Source organism: Fusarium verticillioides, chromosome 7, assembly GCF_000149555.1.
Source record: "Fusarium verticillioides 7600 chromosome 7, whole genome shotgun sequence".
Lineage (NCBI taxonomy): Eukaryota > Fungi > Ascomycota > Sordariomycetes > Hypocreales > Nectriaceae > Fusarium > Fusarium verticillioides.
In genome coordinates, this window is record NC_031681.1 from 2374961 (window position 1) to 2391246 (window position 16286).

Genomic DNA, 16286 nt, shown 5'->3' on the forward strand with positions numbered 1-16286 from the left:
TTCGAAGAGGGGAAAGCAGCATACTGTGAGTTCTTCACTCAAGGCCTGTAGAATAGCCCCTTAAGGACAGAACTTTTCTTATAGAAGTCTATGCCGGGGTTCGTTTACCCATCATGTAGTTCTATGGCTTTGATGGTGGCGATGTCCAACATCATCACTTCTTCAGAACCCCCAGTTAAGCACCCCAGCAATGTGACTAGGCAGAGGCTGGTTCTGAAACAAAGTGATCTTAGTGAAGTTCTAGCTTGGCATTATATTCACAAATATCAAGACTCGATCCCGTGGCTCATACTCATTCATGATATAGTCCAACGATGACTTGATCCAGCCAGCTTCTTTCATCTAGCACAGGAAGAACATGAGGAGCAATTAGCTTCATTTCCGTATGCCTAAGCAATATAAGTCTATAGAATTGATAATTCATGATATTTGCGTGGTGCTGTACCGTCATGAGGTAATTTTGATTAGAAACCTCATTGCAATCAACATCTGCCCCGCATCATGGATTTGTCAAGCCTCACTCCCTCAACCTCACCACTCACAAGTCAACTCACCACTAGCACCTATAAAAGAAAAGGTATGGGAGGCTTTGAACTTGATCTTATAGTTCATCCAAGGAATTGACATTTAATCGATACAGGCACCGCAAAAATGATCAGCGACCAAGATCTGGAGCATCTCCGTCTGGCAGTCTCACTCGCCCACGAAGCCCTCGAAGCAGGAGACGCCCCTTTCGGTTCAGTCCTCGTCTCATCAGAAAACAAAGTCCTCCAAACCGACAGAAACCGCACCGTCACAGGCTCTAACGGTGATGGTCGTGCTGATTCGACGCTTCATCCAGAGTTCACTCTCGCACGCTGGGCACAGCTCAACCTAAGTGACGAAGAGCGCGCCAAATCTACTGTATACACAAGCGGCGAGCACTGCGCTATGTGTTCTTCTGCCCATGCGTGGTGTGGACTTGGAAGGATTGTATATGCTTCTTCGACGGAGCAGCTGGAGGCTTGGAAGGCCGAGTTTGGTGTTAAAGCACCGGTTGCGCCGCTGAGTATCAACCAGGTTGCTCCGGGGCTTACCGTCGAAGGACCTGTTGAAGAACTGGCTAAACAGGTTTATCAGTTCCAAGTTGAGAGTTGGACGGCCAAGGGCTTCAAGCCCAAGTCCAAGTCCAAGGCTTGAGGGAGAGTCTGTCGATGTTTGCTGTAGCATGGCGTATGTGGATGGAGATGCATAAATTTGAGAACTATTTGATAGCAGAAGCTTGAGATGTCTGGCTGTAAAATATGCCTTTCACGATTGCTTGTTGTAACATTTGTCTGTGAGCTCGCGATGTGAGGCCCGATGGGTGTGTCTTGGATTGACTTTTATGCTTGTTCCGCCAACTCCAGCAAGCAAGAACCGAGCCATGGATATCGAGAGATCAAACGAAAGACACGCCTCAGATCTCTTATTTGATATGGATGAACCTGAGGTCGACGAGATTGTAAATTATCGATTTCGACCAAATCATGAAAATATGTTCCTATCTTCCGAGCTGTCCACCATCCAATCAGCTTATCCCCTGTGGCTTAGTTGGCTAAAGCGTCCGACTGTTATTCATAGACAATCGGGAGATCGGAAGTTCGAGCCTTCCCGGGGGAGACAGATTCTCTCAGAGTATCTCTTTTTGAGTCTTCTATCTCTTATTCACTTAGTGTCACACCTTGATACGTATGATTGTTTTGTTTTGTTGCTGCCGTGTACACTTTGTGTCCAAAGATCTCAACTTGAGACTCCACAACCATCGGATGAGTGATGTCTCTTTGCGTTCTTTAAAGGATACGTATAGCAAACTAAATACTGACAGTTTGTTTGAACAAGCCAACTTAAGTCTTAGCAGCGGGTATATAATGCCGTTGCACTTTCTGGCACAAGGTCCATATCCTCAACCTGGTCATTCTCCAGGGGTCAATCAGCTTGAGTAGAACTCTTGTCTCTCAATGTAGTGTAAGTGAAGCAGACTTCTTAATGCTGTAGCCCTATACTCCATTCAACATGCGGTTTATCTTGGTATTCTTCTCTTAGCATAGAAGCCAATCACAGAGAGAAGATCTCATCACCAGGTGCAGTGAGACGGTTCATACGAGCACAGGCTGAGTTCAAACCGCACTATCGAGAGAATGCCGGTCAATGATTAATTATAGCTCGGAATTATGTCGTGAGTTTGAAAGGTCCCCGGAATTCCACCCTCCTCCCTTGCGCAATCCCATGTTTTCTTCGAGTCTCGCGAAGGCATCAATTCAACTATGCAGTATAGACACGCATTGCACGTAGCACGGATAGGAAACTTTTTACATAACTTCAGTTGAAGTACTAAAGGAAGTCTGATATAGTCTTGGACCACAGATCGAGATGAAATCGTGAGTCAAGCATGCAAGGCCATCGCTATGCTGGGCACGATGGGCAAGCCATGTCGACGGCATTTTAGCTACGTTACCTGGGCTCACCTAGATAGTCCCGTCTTACCCACTGATATCTCAAAGATGGAACCAGCACTTACATCACTAGTTATTCCCATGATAATAGCGCCACTTGCCTGCCATGGCTTGTCTTCTCAGCGTCCCCATGGACATCGGCACCTATTACACAACCCAATACTTGATAGAGCACCTCTTGAAGCCATTCAAGCTAACCACACATAATTCAGTAGCTTGGTGGCCTGGTTGAGAGCCTATAGAGAGATGGTAATCAGCCATAAGGCCCATCCCAGAGACTGAGCCTGGTCAACAACGCGTTCCTCTTCAGTGTGCAACACCAAAGAAAACCATGTTATACTGTCATGGAGGTGAGAAACTAAAGCAGAATGGTAGCGTCTACGAAAAAGATAAAGACTGTCTTATGTCTAGGCCTGGAAGTGGCTGAATGGCATCTATCTTTACCCACGAAACTCTCCTTTACTCAAGGCATGAACAAGTAACTACGCAGTATTTCTGGGTAAAATAGACCAAGATAACTACGATCACGTCTGCTATATAGATTTGGGTCCGATACTCCAAGAAACGTTCTCGGAGAAGTTGGAAGGGGGACACTTTTGAACCCTCTCGAGTACCTGGGTCTCAACTCTAGGCGGACAATCTATTACGATAGGAGCACCAGAGAGCATGCATCATATGAATGTACTGACCAATTGCGACTGAAGGCTGAAGAGAATGTCGGTATCCGGAGTTCTGCAGACCACAAATCAGTGACCATAGTCGACAGGCCGTTCTGGGTGAGATCTCAACAGTACATCAACATCAATATTTGTCAAAACTGCTATATGACCAACACGATAAGAACAATTAAATGCATCCGTAATTGGAATTCGATGGTCAGCCACTTGGGGCGCATCACAAAAGCTTTGAACATGATCTGACCTTGCCCAATTGATCTTGGACCGTCAACCAACAAATTCGACCGTCCGGGTAAAAGGACCATGATGCACGAGTCTAATTGAGCTCAATCTATATACTCAATCAAGAGTTGACAACTATACTGCAGATGCATAAATACCCAAAGAGCCTGGGAGTATGATCCGACATCAAGCCTCAGACTCGGGTGTCTTTTGATCCTATACTTCTCGAGGATCAAGCCCACTTCCACGATTTGCGAGATGATTTGTCTCCAAATCGAGACGAGCAGATCTGAGACAACGGGCCAATAATGCCCGATGTCGAACGCCCGCTATCGTGAGCTCGGTCTCGTATCGATTCATTGCATATTCACATTTCTCAGCCTCTGATGGGCTCAGATCGAGGCTGGAATCGTCTCGGTACCCGCATTCCTTTCATGCACAATGTCGAATATCGAATCCCCCGCGGAGCCGGCTCCATTCCAATTGGACCATGATCGAGAAAAAAGTGAGATCTAAATATTGGCCTCTTTCAGCGCCCTGTAGTTCTTTAGTGGATGATTGTATGCATTGTCAGAATACCCCGTAATTTAGAAGGGCCGCTCGCAACCGTTGGCTTACAGTTGGATCCCATCTAATGCTTGGAAACGGGTCAATTGAGTCTGATTGCGGGGAAGCCTGAAGCCACGCGAGTTGATGGTTGGATTTCAATCACCTAATGTTCAACGTTACTGTGCTCGGTGTGCCAGCCTTACATTGCAGTTATGGAAAGTGATTGAACTTGGCTGAAATGTGACGAGAGCCATGACAATTAGAAGAAAGCAGTGAGACACAAGAACGTGGCCAAGCCTTTTGGGCAAACCCAAGGATTTGGTAGACCTAGACCCTGCCATGCGTGGGCATTGATCCCCAAGTTATCACATCTGCAAGTCAGCTGAAAGTGATCAGCAGTAATGAGAGAGCAGCGCTGACTTGTTAACCCCTCAAAGAAACTCGTAGGAAGATGGTGTAAACTCCTTTGTGGAAAGGTAAGCTGTTTTGGCATGAAGACACTAGATAGGACCTCCGGGGCTTCGTCCTATTTTGAGTTTGTCATTATAACATTTCAGTACCAGGGTTAGTTTGCCCAACTCGCGCGATTCCTGAGCTACCAATTTGGTCAAGCTCGAGTCATTATGCGCCGGGCTGAATCTCACTCGAATAAGCGTATTCCAATGGGCCGAAACTACTCGGACAGTTGAAATGTCCAGATTCATATCTGGGCAAATGAGTGTGCAGAGGGTTTGATCCCATAGCGGGGCCATGTTACCAATCACGTATATGGTCAGATATATAAAACTTACATGCTGGCTTCGTCCCTGGGTCGATCTGATGAAGAAAGGCGGCCGACACTGCGACCGCGAGGAGACCGTTGGACTCGAAGTCTTTTATCAAGTGGCGTTATCAAGATGTGATAGTCACCATCCATCAGCTTGGCCGCGGTTTGGGCCGCAGGTTATAGCATGGAATTGCATGCTCATACCCCAGTCGCCATATTGAATGTGTGAAAGCAGCGACCGGAAGCCCCACGGCCGAGAAGAATGTCCTCACCAGGACCAGCATGTTACAGTCAACAGGGGAAATGAAATGTGACGGGGAAATCACAGCTCAGTGCCCAGGCCTGAGATTTTCTGAGCAATTGAGTTGTGGGAAACTGAGAAAAGTTGTAGCTTTGATTTGTGTAGGACTGCTTGATACGAGCTGCATGCGTGAGGTGAACCAGCAGCAGAAGAAGCAAAGAAAAGGCAAGGGAGCTTTAATGTCTCTTAGATCAAGTGCCTGCAGCAATCCGTGCCCAGAGGTTGCACAAAGACGCAGCTTGTGTGAGGCTGCAGCAGAGCCTGAGGAGACTGGAGACGACCGTGGGGTAACTTGGATTATAAGTTCTGAGGCCAGACAAGCCAAGCGAAGTCCCGGGATAACGAAAATGCGTAGGTTCTCTGCCGGCAAAAGTTCTTGCCCTCGATCAGTGGCGTTGAGGCCCGGTTGTGTCTGAATATTAAGTGTGTGCAGCAGAATAGTATGTATTTGCGGAGCTGCCCACTTGCATCGCAACTATCTGCACATCAACAAGATAGGATCTTGGGCAGTAAAACCCCAAGCTGTAATCCAACAACTAATAAATACGTGGTCGATGTCTAAATGCATTTGACAATGATTCGACGTTCATGGCCCTCCGCATGCACGTCTCTGAGGTCAAAATCAGTTATCAATTTACTGGTCATGCTGTGCTTGGCCTGCAGGAAACAAAAGAAGTGAGAACCTGTCCGGCGGGAGCGAGTAAAAGCAAGGCGAATCGACTCAACAAGAAGGGCACCGTGACAGGGGACAGCATCTGCTGCAAACGCCTGCCCTTAGCCGAGCGGTTGATAAGCAAGGTTTCGATAGGTGGAGGCGCTTGTTGGACTCGAGACGCCGTGGCCACAGAGGAACTAGAAATGCCAAGGTTGTGACAGGGACGCTACTGTCGGTCAGCGATGCAAAGTCTGGATAAGCAATCCAATTTGGGTCTCAGCCACATGTTTCTGAGACAAACATCGGAAGAAAGGCTGTACACCGGCTTGAAATAAACAGAGACGTTTTCCGTCTTTTGCCAGCCAGAATTGAACCAGTTGTGGAGGCTGGCGTGTAAGTCATGTTGATGTACAGGTCTCAGACACAGCCTAGGAACAATGACGGTATCACTGCCTGTATCTGTATTCGCAGCTTGAGGGCTGTTGATATCCATGTTCTCAGGTAAATTCTTAGCGCAGTTTCTTTCCTGGCCCCCAGATCGACTGAGTCAATCTGAAAGACAAGTGAGGGAACCAATTCAACGGTCAAGACCCTGTTCATTTGACCGATGCGTTGGTACTGTACCCATCTTGAGTCACGATCCCCAATTGCCAACTAAGGAGCAGGGTGACGTGTATGAAACGCAGATATCTGCGTTGTCAGAGGCTCGACAAAAGATATACGAAGTTTGGAGTTTGGAGTTTGAATAATAGAACATCGCTATTCTCAAGCATCATCTACCAAGCCACCCACGGTAGGTAGAGAATAAGGTGTGGGTGTGGGTATGGTAGCACTGGAACGGGATGGACCAGGGGCACGGGAAAAAGCAAAGAAAGAATCGTGTATGCGGGAGCAGAGGAAAGAGAGATCCACATCCTACCTAGCAAACGGAACAAGGAGACTTTACGAATGGCAAGACCAAATTAGATACCAGCAATGCTACTAAGGCAAGCCCAAATGGTTAGCAAGGAAGGCATCTAAGAGTCAGGCGTGAATATATTCACATCGAGACTTGCTCCTTCCGAACTATCGCATGAGGTCAAAAGTGGAGAAGCAGCATGTGAGTTACTGTTCGGTTGGATACCTTATCAGTCGATAGGCGATGTTTCTATCTGAAATGATATCAGTGGCTAAGCTGCCTATACAACATCTCGGATATCAGACGCGCGATCTTTATATCAGACACATTACTGTCAAAATTTCCCTCATCATCTGATTTTCACGCCAAGCAACGTGCTTCCTAGTATCAGAACGTCGACAGGCTGATAGAATGACATTGTTCATCAAAGCCCATGCGGAGAGAGCTCCTTGCTCTTTCCGTTAGAAATATGTGGGTACGGACCCTCTTCGCTAGCGGGACGGGAAGGAGAGGGCGATTAACTCCCTGCAATAGAGGTGATCGGCCGGCTTATTGGCCCGTGCCGTTAAGCTAACATGGCCAATAAGCGCCGAGAAACAGCTGTAGCACAATTTTGGCAAGCGGGGTTCATAGCTGTAGCCAATCAATGTTAGTCTACAAGCGCTTGCTCAAGCCCCCATGTTTCGTTTCCCCAACCACATGCTTTTCTATCTTGTTCATCTCAACGTCGAAATGTCTCCGACAGAGGCCATAGAGCACTGTAATCGACCGTGCTATATGCCCTATCGACCACTGCAGCTGTAGAGGACACTCACTGTAGGATATGCTGCATCATTCAGCCTAGAGAAGCATCTGTGACGCTTCCATCAGAGATGGATGGATGGATGTTGTGTTGATGCACCCACAGACCTCAATGTAAGGTACCGACCAGTCTTTGGTCTCGAAGGATACACAGAACAACTGGATCGAGAATATCATGTCGTGGTGCCTATTTTCCACTGCACCAGCGTTACAACAACTGCACTGCGTGGGAGGACGCCGTGCTACCCCTACAGTACGCTGCTGCACTATGCTCTGTTGCGTTGTCCTGCAATGCTTGAGAAGCCACCACTTGTCGTCGTACCAGACGCCACTTGCATACCTCTGATCATTTCACCAAAAGAGGGGCAGCAGGGACACTGATTTCTGTGCTCTACATGATTGATGCATTCCTATCAATGCAAATTCAGGATGAAATTTGGATGAGACGACGGCGGAGATCGTGACGACCAAGGACGTGCTTCCATGATAAAGGGTTATATTTCAAATGGTGAAACTGGAGCCATTCATGCGCTTGCAAGCGAACAATGGAATGCAATTGATTGATTGATAGGCCGAGTCCCTCGAGTCTCAAGCCGGAAGGGATCTGGAGATTTACAAGGGTCCTGGTCTAGTGAACCACACAATTTGATGCGCTATCCAACGACTTTTCTGAGAGACTTGAATTCAACGGCACGCGGCCAGCCCACGAGGCTAAATTGGCAGGGGGCATTGCTCGCTAGACAATTGACTTGCTACGACTCGTTGCTTGTCATTTCGCCTCGTCTTTTAATTCAAGATCCACAGTCGACAATTTACGATGCGATGGCAATCCCACGTTGGACTTTGTTCGTCATTGCAAGGCCGCAGCCGCCGGCCACGATCCTTTCACGTCAAAATGACCGCCTCCGCCTCAACTGGCGTCTTTTAGATCGATGTCTGATGCTATACCATACCCAAACCCCCTGTCAACGATACAAGAAGGGATCCCAGTCGTCTGCGGCTTTTCTACCCCACTAGCCCACTCAACTTGTTAGCTCGAGTCTGAACAGCAGAAAGGTGCTCATGTTAACCCAAGCTCCCAATCCCCAACCGCCGTCGACCATCCTCCAAAACCACCCCTGGGTGCCATGTTGCCCATGAGCCGGTCCGTCTCCGCTGATCCATTCAACCCAACACTCTCAGGGCTCTATTTTAATATCGTCTCTTTTCTGAATCGTCCACTGACAGGCCAGTACGCCACTCTCTAGGCGCCATCTCTTACTCTGGACCCCGACCTTGATCCATGATTGATGGCCCATCACACATAGCACACGCAGTAAAGGCACCCACACTGGTACGAACCCTGTGCCTGCGTCTTTCTCAAAATCATCCCAACCTGCACTTTTTCTGCTCTGGATTTCCTTCTTGGGCCTCCCTCTTCTTAGTCTTCTCTTTCCGCCTTTGCATTGTGTATTGTGTCTCCCTGTCCGTTGGTGTCGCCTCATCACACTGTCACATCTTCAGCTCCAGCAGTTACCTTGAACCTTGATATCACAACTCCACCAACGACCGTTTACACCAGCCCCCAAAGAGACTGATCAACTTTTTTTCTTCAGGAGAAAAAGAATCAAGGTAGGAATTTTTAATTCATTTCTTTTAGGAATTGTCCGTATTATCTGCTTCCTCCTGCCCCTAATTGTCCATTGTACGTCTCCTGCATCTGGCCCTGGACCTCTCACCCCTCGTCATATCTCGCGTCTAAGTCGCATGTTGTCGCTCAACATACATGCACACACATACACACACCTACCTAGTCTACCTACACAAGGACGTGTTTGATGGACCCTAGAATCATCTTCAAGGGATTTCAAGCTACGTCTGCAAGTCAAGCGCCGGGTCACACCCCTTTCACATCCCCCATCCCTATCCACATCCACTACCAAGCTCTTCCTGGTAGCTACACTTTGACCTCGACCACTTTGCACGCACATCTCTATTTGGCGTCGTCCGACCCCAGGCAATCACATCGAATCTGAGCAGGGTTGGCGGCTGTATTCTCACTGTTGCCGAATTGCGCCTGTAGTGTCGTCTTTTCCACCGTTGCCCTGGTTGATGTTGCTCTCGACAAGCAAAACCATTGCTCTGCCCATCTCCACACACATCGAATCTTTCTCTACGCCTTGCGTGTTTTGACTTTCTCAACCTTTTCACACTCACACTAATTCGCATTCCGAAGACTTCTCTCTCGCCTCACCGCATCTGCCTCTTCCTATACACCGTTGCGACCGAGACATACAGCCCCAAGAGCTCCGTTCGTTGTCCAACTTCACTTGCCCGTCGCTACCCGCGTGCCCGTATCGCATCGTATCGCGCAGTGACGAAACAAAATTCAGTATAACACGATCCGAGACTTTGGCTTAACGACACACCAAGAAACCGTCATTGTCCGGGTGCGGACAGCAGAGGATTCCGAGGCATGTTCGACAGCCCCAAAGTGTAGCTTTCCGACTGTTCCTGCGACCCCGAGAGCAACAAAAGTGTAGACCCCGCTATCGGGGGTCGTTCGTCGTCGACATCGGTTCATCAGAACAGTACGTGCAGCGTCGCACAAGGCGGGCATCCTTGCAGAGCAGCCATAGCCCTCCGTGGTCATCCGACTGGCTAACCCGGGCTCCGTTAACGCAGGTCAAGATTCAAGAAAGAATATCAGGCCCATCATGTCCGTCCCCGTGGCCGGTTCGTCACGGAATCGCACCGTATCGTTAAGTTCCGGTGGAAGGTCTGCAACAAGGAGTAAGACGTCGCAGGTCCCAGACAGCACCACGATGCCTCATGTTACTGATTTAAAGTACTTTGACCCGTGCGCCGCCACTGCGTCCATGTTTTTGTACGCCCAGGGCTCATCGGTTGTTTGCTGTCACCATGATACTCTTACCATTGAACGAAGGTTTTCTCGACACGCTGATGAGGTTCAATTGTTAGCAGTCGATAATCAGAGTGAGGCTGGTGGTGGCCGCTTCGTTGTCAGTTACGATGCTGGCCAAACAGCAATTGTGTGGGATCTAATGACAGGCGATGAGATCTCTCGATTTGCATGTTATGACCACCTAACTGTCGCAGCGTGGATGAAAAATGGCAATGTGGCTTTCGGTCAGTTATTGGAATGAGTTTCACACGATCATGACTAACGATTTGAAGGCAACACAAAGGGAAGCATTATCATGTTTGAGCCATCAACATCTGAGCATGTTTCTTCAAGGACTATTGACCAGATTGCTGTGACTGCTTTGGCACCATCAGCTGATTGTCGAACATTTGCCATCGGGTGAGTTCTTGTCCTCCTCTTACTCAAACCTCACTAACACAATCTCAGCTACCAGAACGGCTCTCTATTTGTTGCAACCTTGCAACCACGCTTCACTATTTTACACAATCTTACCACTTCCAGAGGACCGTCACCTATCGTGAATCTCGCGTGGCATGCTTCCTCTTCCCGGCAAAAATCAGACATGCTTGCTGTCCAGATGCGTGACGGTGACTTGCGAGTCTGGAGCGTGGCAAAGAAATATAGCGCCGATGACCCTGCAAAGGTGGTTCGAAACCTCAAGAAGGCTGAGATCTCCATGGATGGACCCAACTGGATGGGATGGTCCAAGAATGGCCGCATAATCCAGTACTCCGACTCGTAAGTTTGCAACTTGCCACCACCATATAACCCCCTAGGCTACGCGCGCGCTTAGCTGCATGGCCCCTATCATCAACTAACACCTGCACAGGCAAACACAGTCATGGGATGTTAGGACAAAGCACGTCACTCATGATCCCATCCCGACTCTCGATCTTGTTCGCGGCCTTGCCGTCTATGGCCCGGGTGCCACGTTGTTCACCCTTGGCCCCAATAACACGGTGCAGCAATTCGACCTGAACTCACCGGCCATCATGGTCGCCAATGTCCAACACCCAGCAAACCTATTGCCACCCTCACCTCCAGTCTCAGAAGAAACTGGTGATCGATCAGCGACCTCGGCTACTACTATCGCCTCCGAGTCTGAGACGAGCTCTATTCCCCTGGACATGAATATTTCCGAGAGTGACGAGGATCACCTATCACCATTCGCTCGCCTAACTCGACGCCAACCCTACGACTCTGGCAATGGGCCTTACGAATCAGCTAGCCCTGTCTCAAGTCGAAGTGGGCTCTCCTCCTTATCTAAGTCTTCAGCTGGGTCGTCCCAAACCCCTGGTCGTTACCCCGGATCCATGAGGTCAAGAGGACTGTCAGAAAACACCTATATCTCGGCTGGAACCTCGATCAGGTCATCAACTATTGGCAACAGTGCTCACGGTAACACAAGAGATTTGGACACTTATTCCATGGGATACTCTCTTGGCACTACAAGTGTTCCTTCCATGGCCTCAAGCCGATCAAGAAGAAGACCTTCTCGCCTGCGCAATGAAGTTCCCCGCAGCCCTGACGACAACAAGGTGCACGACCTATTCAAGTTTACTCGGGCACGTCTAAGCGATATTCCTTACAAGCATGCTATGGGCGCCAACAGTGCTCGTCTCACCAATGATGATCTGCGTCGTCAAATGCTCAACACCATCTTCGGATGGAACAAGGAGGTTGAAGACCTGATTAGGGACGAGATGAGTAGGCATCCCCAAGGATCTCCTAGCCGCATTCTCTTGGCCAAATGGCTTGGTGATATCGATCCCAACATCATGAACGCAAACTTTGAGAACATGACTTCCTCTGACTGGATGTTGTTGGCTCTGAGTGGCATTGGCGGCCATACCTCACAACAGAAGCTTGGCCATACATACGTCCAGCGTCTACTTGAGGCTGGTGACGTGCACGCAGCAGTTACCATTATGCTTGGTATGGGCGATCACAACGACGCCATCGAGGTTTATATCTCTCACAAGCGCTACATGGAGGCGGTGATCCTCACATGCCTCTCAGCCCCTAGTGTTTGGGAACGACAAGCTGCCATTATCAGGAAATGGGGTGAGTGGGCAGTTCAACATGGCCAACAGCAGCTAGCAATCCGATGCTTTGCTTGCACCGACCAGGAGTCTACTGAGCCTTGGACTTCTCCGTCCGCCGCACAGCTGAACTTCCAGACTATGACTCCCAGTATTCCCGAGATTCTAAGTCCGCCTCTCTCACCTCCTGGTGTTCAGCGTGGACCCCAACGCAGCATCGCAAAGACCTCTGCTCTCAAGCTCATCACCTCGTTTGGTGATCAAACGCAAAAGTCAAAGTTCTTTGCTGGTGACGGCGGTCAAACCCCGATTGCCGCGGGTGCTACCCCTATCGCTGACTCTGCCGGTTCTCCTGCTTTTTCTCATGCCTCGAACAATGAAGCTACGACTGCCTTCCTTCGCCCTTCAAACAATAGCAGGTTCAATACCCCAGTCTCTGCCCGAGGACGTGGGCGTTTGCCGTCTATTGGTGAGATCCCCTCAGACCTCAACCGGGAGGCACTTCGATCTGCTGAGCTGTCTGCTGTGCCATATGACTACGAGCCTCGATCTGGTCATGCTCGAACGCCATCTGGCAATGAAAACATGATGATGGGTACCGCATTACAGCGCGCTGCTACTGCGAGCCCAATGATGATGCGAGAGCACGCTCAACGCGTTGTTCAACCAAGTGAGGGTGATTTTCCACCACCGCCCGACCAGGCCACTATGTTGAAGATGCAACAAGCATCACGCAATCATCGCAATGGCTCTCGTGACCGCATTCCTGTGGGCGTGAATTTACAGCTGCATCCTGGACCGGCTCACGACGACATTACATCTCCAGAGCAGTCGGTTACTTCTTCTACTCGCTACCACTGGCCAACTCGCCGCAGAGGCCCTGCTTCCGTGACAAGTTCTGTCACTTCTGCATCAAGCGCTGGAAGAAGTCTCCGCCACCAAGCTGTGCGAAACCGAGAAGACTACATCCACAGCTTGGATGCTGCCAATCACTACTCCAAGAGACAGCGCAGTCGCCAGCGTAGTCATTCAAGAACTCGGGATACTTCACGCAGTCGTCCTGGAAGCCGAGAGCGAACTGCACGCTCCCGAGAACCTTCTGAGGAACGTGGACGTGTCAGTGCTCGCAATTGGCCCAAGGCGAAACGATCGCCTACTTCCCCCATCCCCATGTCTCCAGAGGACTTGCTGAACCTGAGCACTCCACGACATGGTCAGGTCGCTGAGCCAAACACGGTACGCAAGGTTAGCGGGTCAACTGTCAAGCCAAAGAGCCGTAATTCAAGCCGTGGAAGCCGCCGCAGGAGCCCAGAAGGCCGCTCTCGCCCACCAGCTCTTACACTCCGTGGCCGAAGTCAAGGCCGGGAGAGTTCTGCACAACGCTCTCCTTCTTCACCCTTGCCTCTGAGTGCTGCCATTCACCATTATCAAGGCTCTGAGGATGAAGAGGACTACAGAGCAGCCATGGCTGCCCAAGAGGAATTCAGGAACAAGCACAGCCGCAGTGGCAGCCGAGGTCTTGGCTCACCAGCCTTGAGTAAGCAAGATGCTTCGGAACATCGACGCAGGGCCAACTCCGAGGTAGCCAACTTCGATGGTTCTATCTCTATCCATGGCAGAGCTGCCTCAACTGAGCATGCTGGTGATCTCAAGCAAATGAAGGACGAGCGCCAGCGAAAGAAGGAGCAGGCTGCACGGGAACTCGAGGAGCGCCGCAAGTCTCTGGCCAAGCGTGCCCAAACACCATCAATCCCTCACCCTAACGAGTTCTCTCCTGCTCTTGCGATTACGGTTGAGACTGCTGAACCAAAGCCGCTGCCTGACGATATCCCACCTCGCAGTGCCACTGAACCACCACAAAGGAGCATGTACGCCCGTAACGGACCTGTTATCGGACTTCCAGCGACCCCAAAAGCCATGCGACTTATCATCGAGGGCAACCATGATCAATCCGGAAGCACGCCGAGGCCCGACGTGCCTAGTATTCCAGCTGGCTTTACTCAACGATACTCTCCAGAAACCTCACCTCAACAGTCTCCTGAGAGAGAACAGCCAGTTGCCGAGCCCAGTCTCACTCTGCTGCCATCCACTGTCTATCAGCCACCGGCGCGACCTCCTATTCCTCGTAGCATGTCAGCCCCCATTCCCGATGAGCCTGGCCAGCGTCCTGCTCGCTTTGCACGCAAGAACAGTGTTGGACGCATTGAAGAAGTTGTCCCTGGTGAGCGACGACGTTCTCATGAAGACCCTATGCCACCACCACCTCCTCCTCCAGCACCCCCAGTTCTTAAGGAACTCAGGCATTTGGCTTCCCCCCCTCCACCGCCTCCTGCCCCTCTGCAACACGCCCAGCGACATCAGCAGGCTGGCGCTGTTGCATCAGGCATGATTGAGATTGTCATGGACGACGATTTGTCATCTGGCAATGACCAAGCTTCGGAGGCCAGCCCTCCAGCCCCAGCTTCTCACAGGAGTCACAACCGAGGCAGAAGCATCGGAGATAGCAGCAGCATCTCAGGCCGCATTCACAAGGCCACTGAGCGACTCCGTTCTGCCAGCCGCAGTCGAAAGGAGTATGTCCGGTCTCCTCCTTTTGAGGCTCCCTACGAGAGCATTCCCATGCCTCGACAGATGAAATCTCCCCCACCGGTGTCATTCAACCCCGATGTTTTGCGTTCGCCTATTGATTCTCGAAACAAGCACCTGTCGACTGGCTTGAACCGAAACGAGATGATCTAGGAAGTCACTCGCGATGGTGGCCAGCGCGCTGTGCAATATTTTGTTCCTTTCTACCACTCCCTATAAACTTTGTATTGTTCGATTCTGTGCATGGCGATCGGCGTTCTCTCTCCTCCCGAGTCGATACCATAGTCCTTCGGGGCTCGCATTTTGGCATTAAACTTCCGTCCTTTTCTTCAAGGATCTAGCTGTATGACGACTGGAAACTACTGCATCTTGTTTCTCTCTTCGCTCTTGATATCACCTTCGGATTTTCAAGGCCCTTTTCGCATTATTGGCAAGGATGCCAATGAACGTATACGACTTTACATTTCTTTTTGGTCGGACCATGAAGGTTTCTGCAAATTACGACCACATTTACTTACAGACTATGTTTGAGGAGGATGGAGGCAGTACTCGCACTGCATCTTGTTATATTTGCCTGAAGGCGGAATGTTGGAGGTAGTAAATATTGGGTATCGGGTGGTTCCAGGCTGACGGAGGCTGATGGGTGAGAAAAATGGGTGAAGTGAGTGATAGGGAATTAACGTAGCGACTGCTTTATACAATGTTGCCTCGCGGCACTTGTTTGAGTTAAGGGATGTGGAAATGGAAATGGGTGAAAGATGGGTAGGAATGGATTGAAACGGGCTGGATTGGAAATGCATTTTGATTCCCCCGGAGGGTTTAGTATTTACGAATTGAATGAACAACTGCTGTGCATTATAGTTATACTTGATAACAATTGTCACTTGTGTGTATGTGTGTCGTGGGAGCAGATTTTCTAAAGCAAATGAGTGGTGATAGCTTCATGTCTGCCAGGTATATGATGCACTTGAGGGTTCGAATCACCACAACCCGATGTCGCATGAGTACAAGAAGCTGACATATGATTAAATGACTATAGAAAAAACGATATCAATATTTTACAATGGTATTGTTCACAAATGTCAATTGTCAAAAAATACAAAAAAAGACAGTTGGCTGCTCCATCTCATCCACTTGCCATCCCAAATCCCCCCGCACTAACGTGTTCCCACCCGCCACGCGACGGGGGAGAGATCTCTGCAGAGTGAAACCTCCCTCAAGGGTCATCTCCAGTGCTTAGGGCCGCAAAGTTCCAGCATCGTGAGTTACCTGCACGAGTGGGCGACCACCGCAGCGTTCGGGCGGGGCGCGGCGGAGGGCTGCGATACCGAAGTACTACAGTATTGGGATGGGCGGTTGAACGGGTTTGAACGCCTTCACCGTTAGACC

The 16286-nt window shown here is 49.9% G+C and overlaps 2 protein-coding genes and 1 non-coding gene across 6 annotated transcripts; all 3 read left to right on the top strand.

The window, feature by feature from the left end:
- Positions 1-501: 501 nt before the first annotated feature.
- On the top strand, positions 502-1310 carry FVEG_11509 (hypothetical protein; the record flags this gene model as incomplete). The annotated part of the gene is made up of 2 exons (XM_018900791.1): positions 502-577; positions 641-1310. 2 exons carry the CDS (start codon positions 502-504, stop codon positions 1177-1179), a joined length of 615 nt encoding a protein of 204 aa, XP_018759123.1. The 3' UTR covers positions 1180-1310.
- Positions 1311-1557: 247 nt separating this feature from the next.
- On the top strand, positions 1558-1641 carry FVEG_17041. Its single transcript has one exon. It is a non-coding gene; the product is annotated as a tRNA-Asn (tRNA).
- A 6881-nt stretch (positions 1642-8522) lies between these two features.
- On the top strand, positions 8523-15802 carry FVEG_11510 (hypothetical protein). Of its 4 annotated transcripts, none has more exons than XM_018900794.1 (6): positions 8523-8954; positions 9559-9913; positions 10008-10472; positions 10521-10647; positions 10696-11007; positions 11099-15802. In XM_018900794.1, exons 3-6 carry the CDS (start codon positions 10040-10042, stop codon positions 15048-15050), a joined length of 4824 nt encoding a protein of 1607 aa, XP_018759126.1. In that variant the 5' UTR covers positions 8523-8954; positions 9559-9913; positions 10008-10039; the 3' UTR covers positions 15051-15802. The 4 variants fall into 4 exon arrangements, with proteins under 4 accessions (XP_018759126.1, XP_018759125.1, XP_018759127.1 ...); XM_018900795.1 differs by having other exon boundaries at positions 8738-8954; positions 9559-9934; XM_018900793.1 differs by having other exon boundaries at positions 9559-10472.
- The last annotated feature ends 484 nt before the right edge of the window (positions 15803-16286 follow it).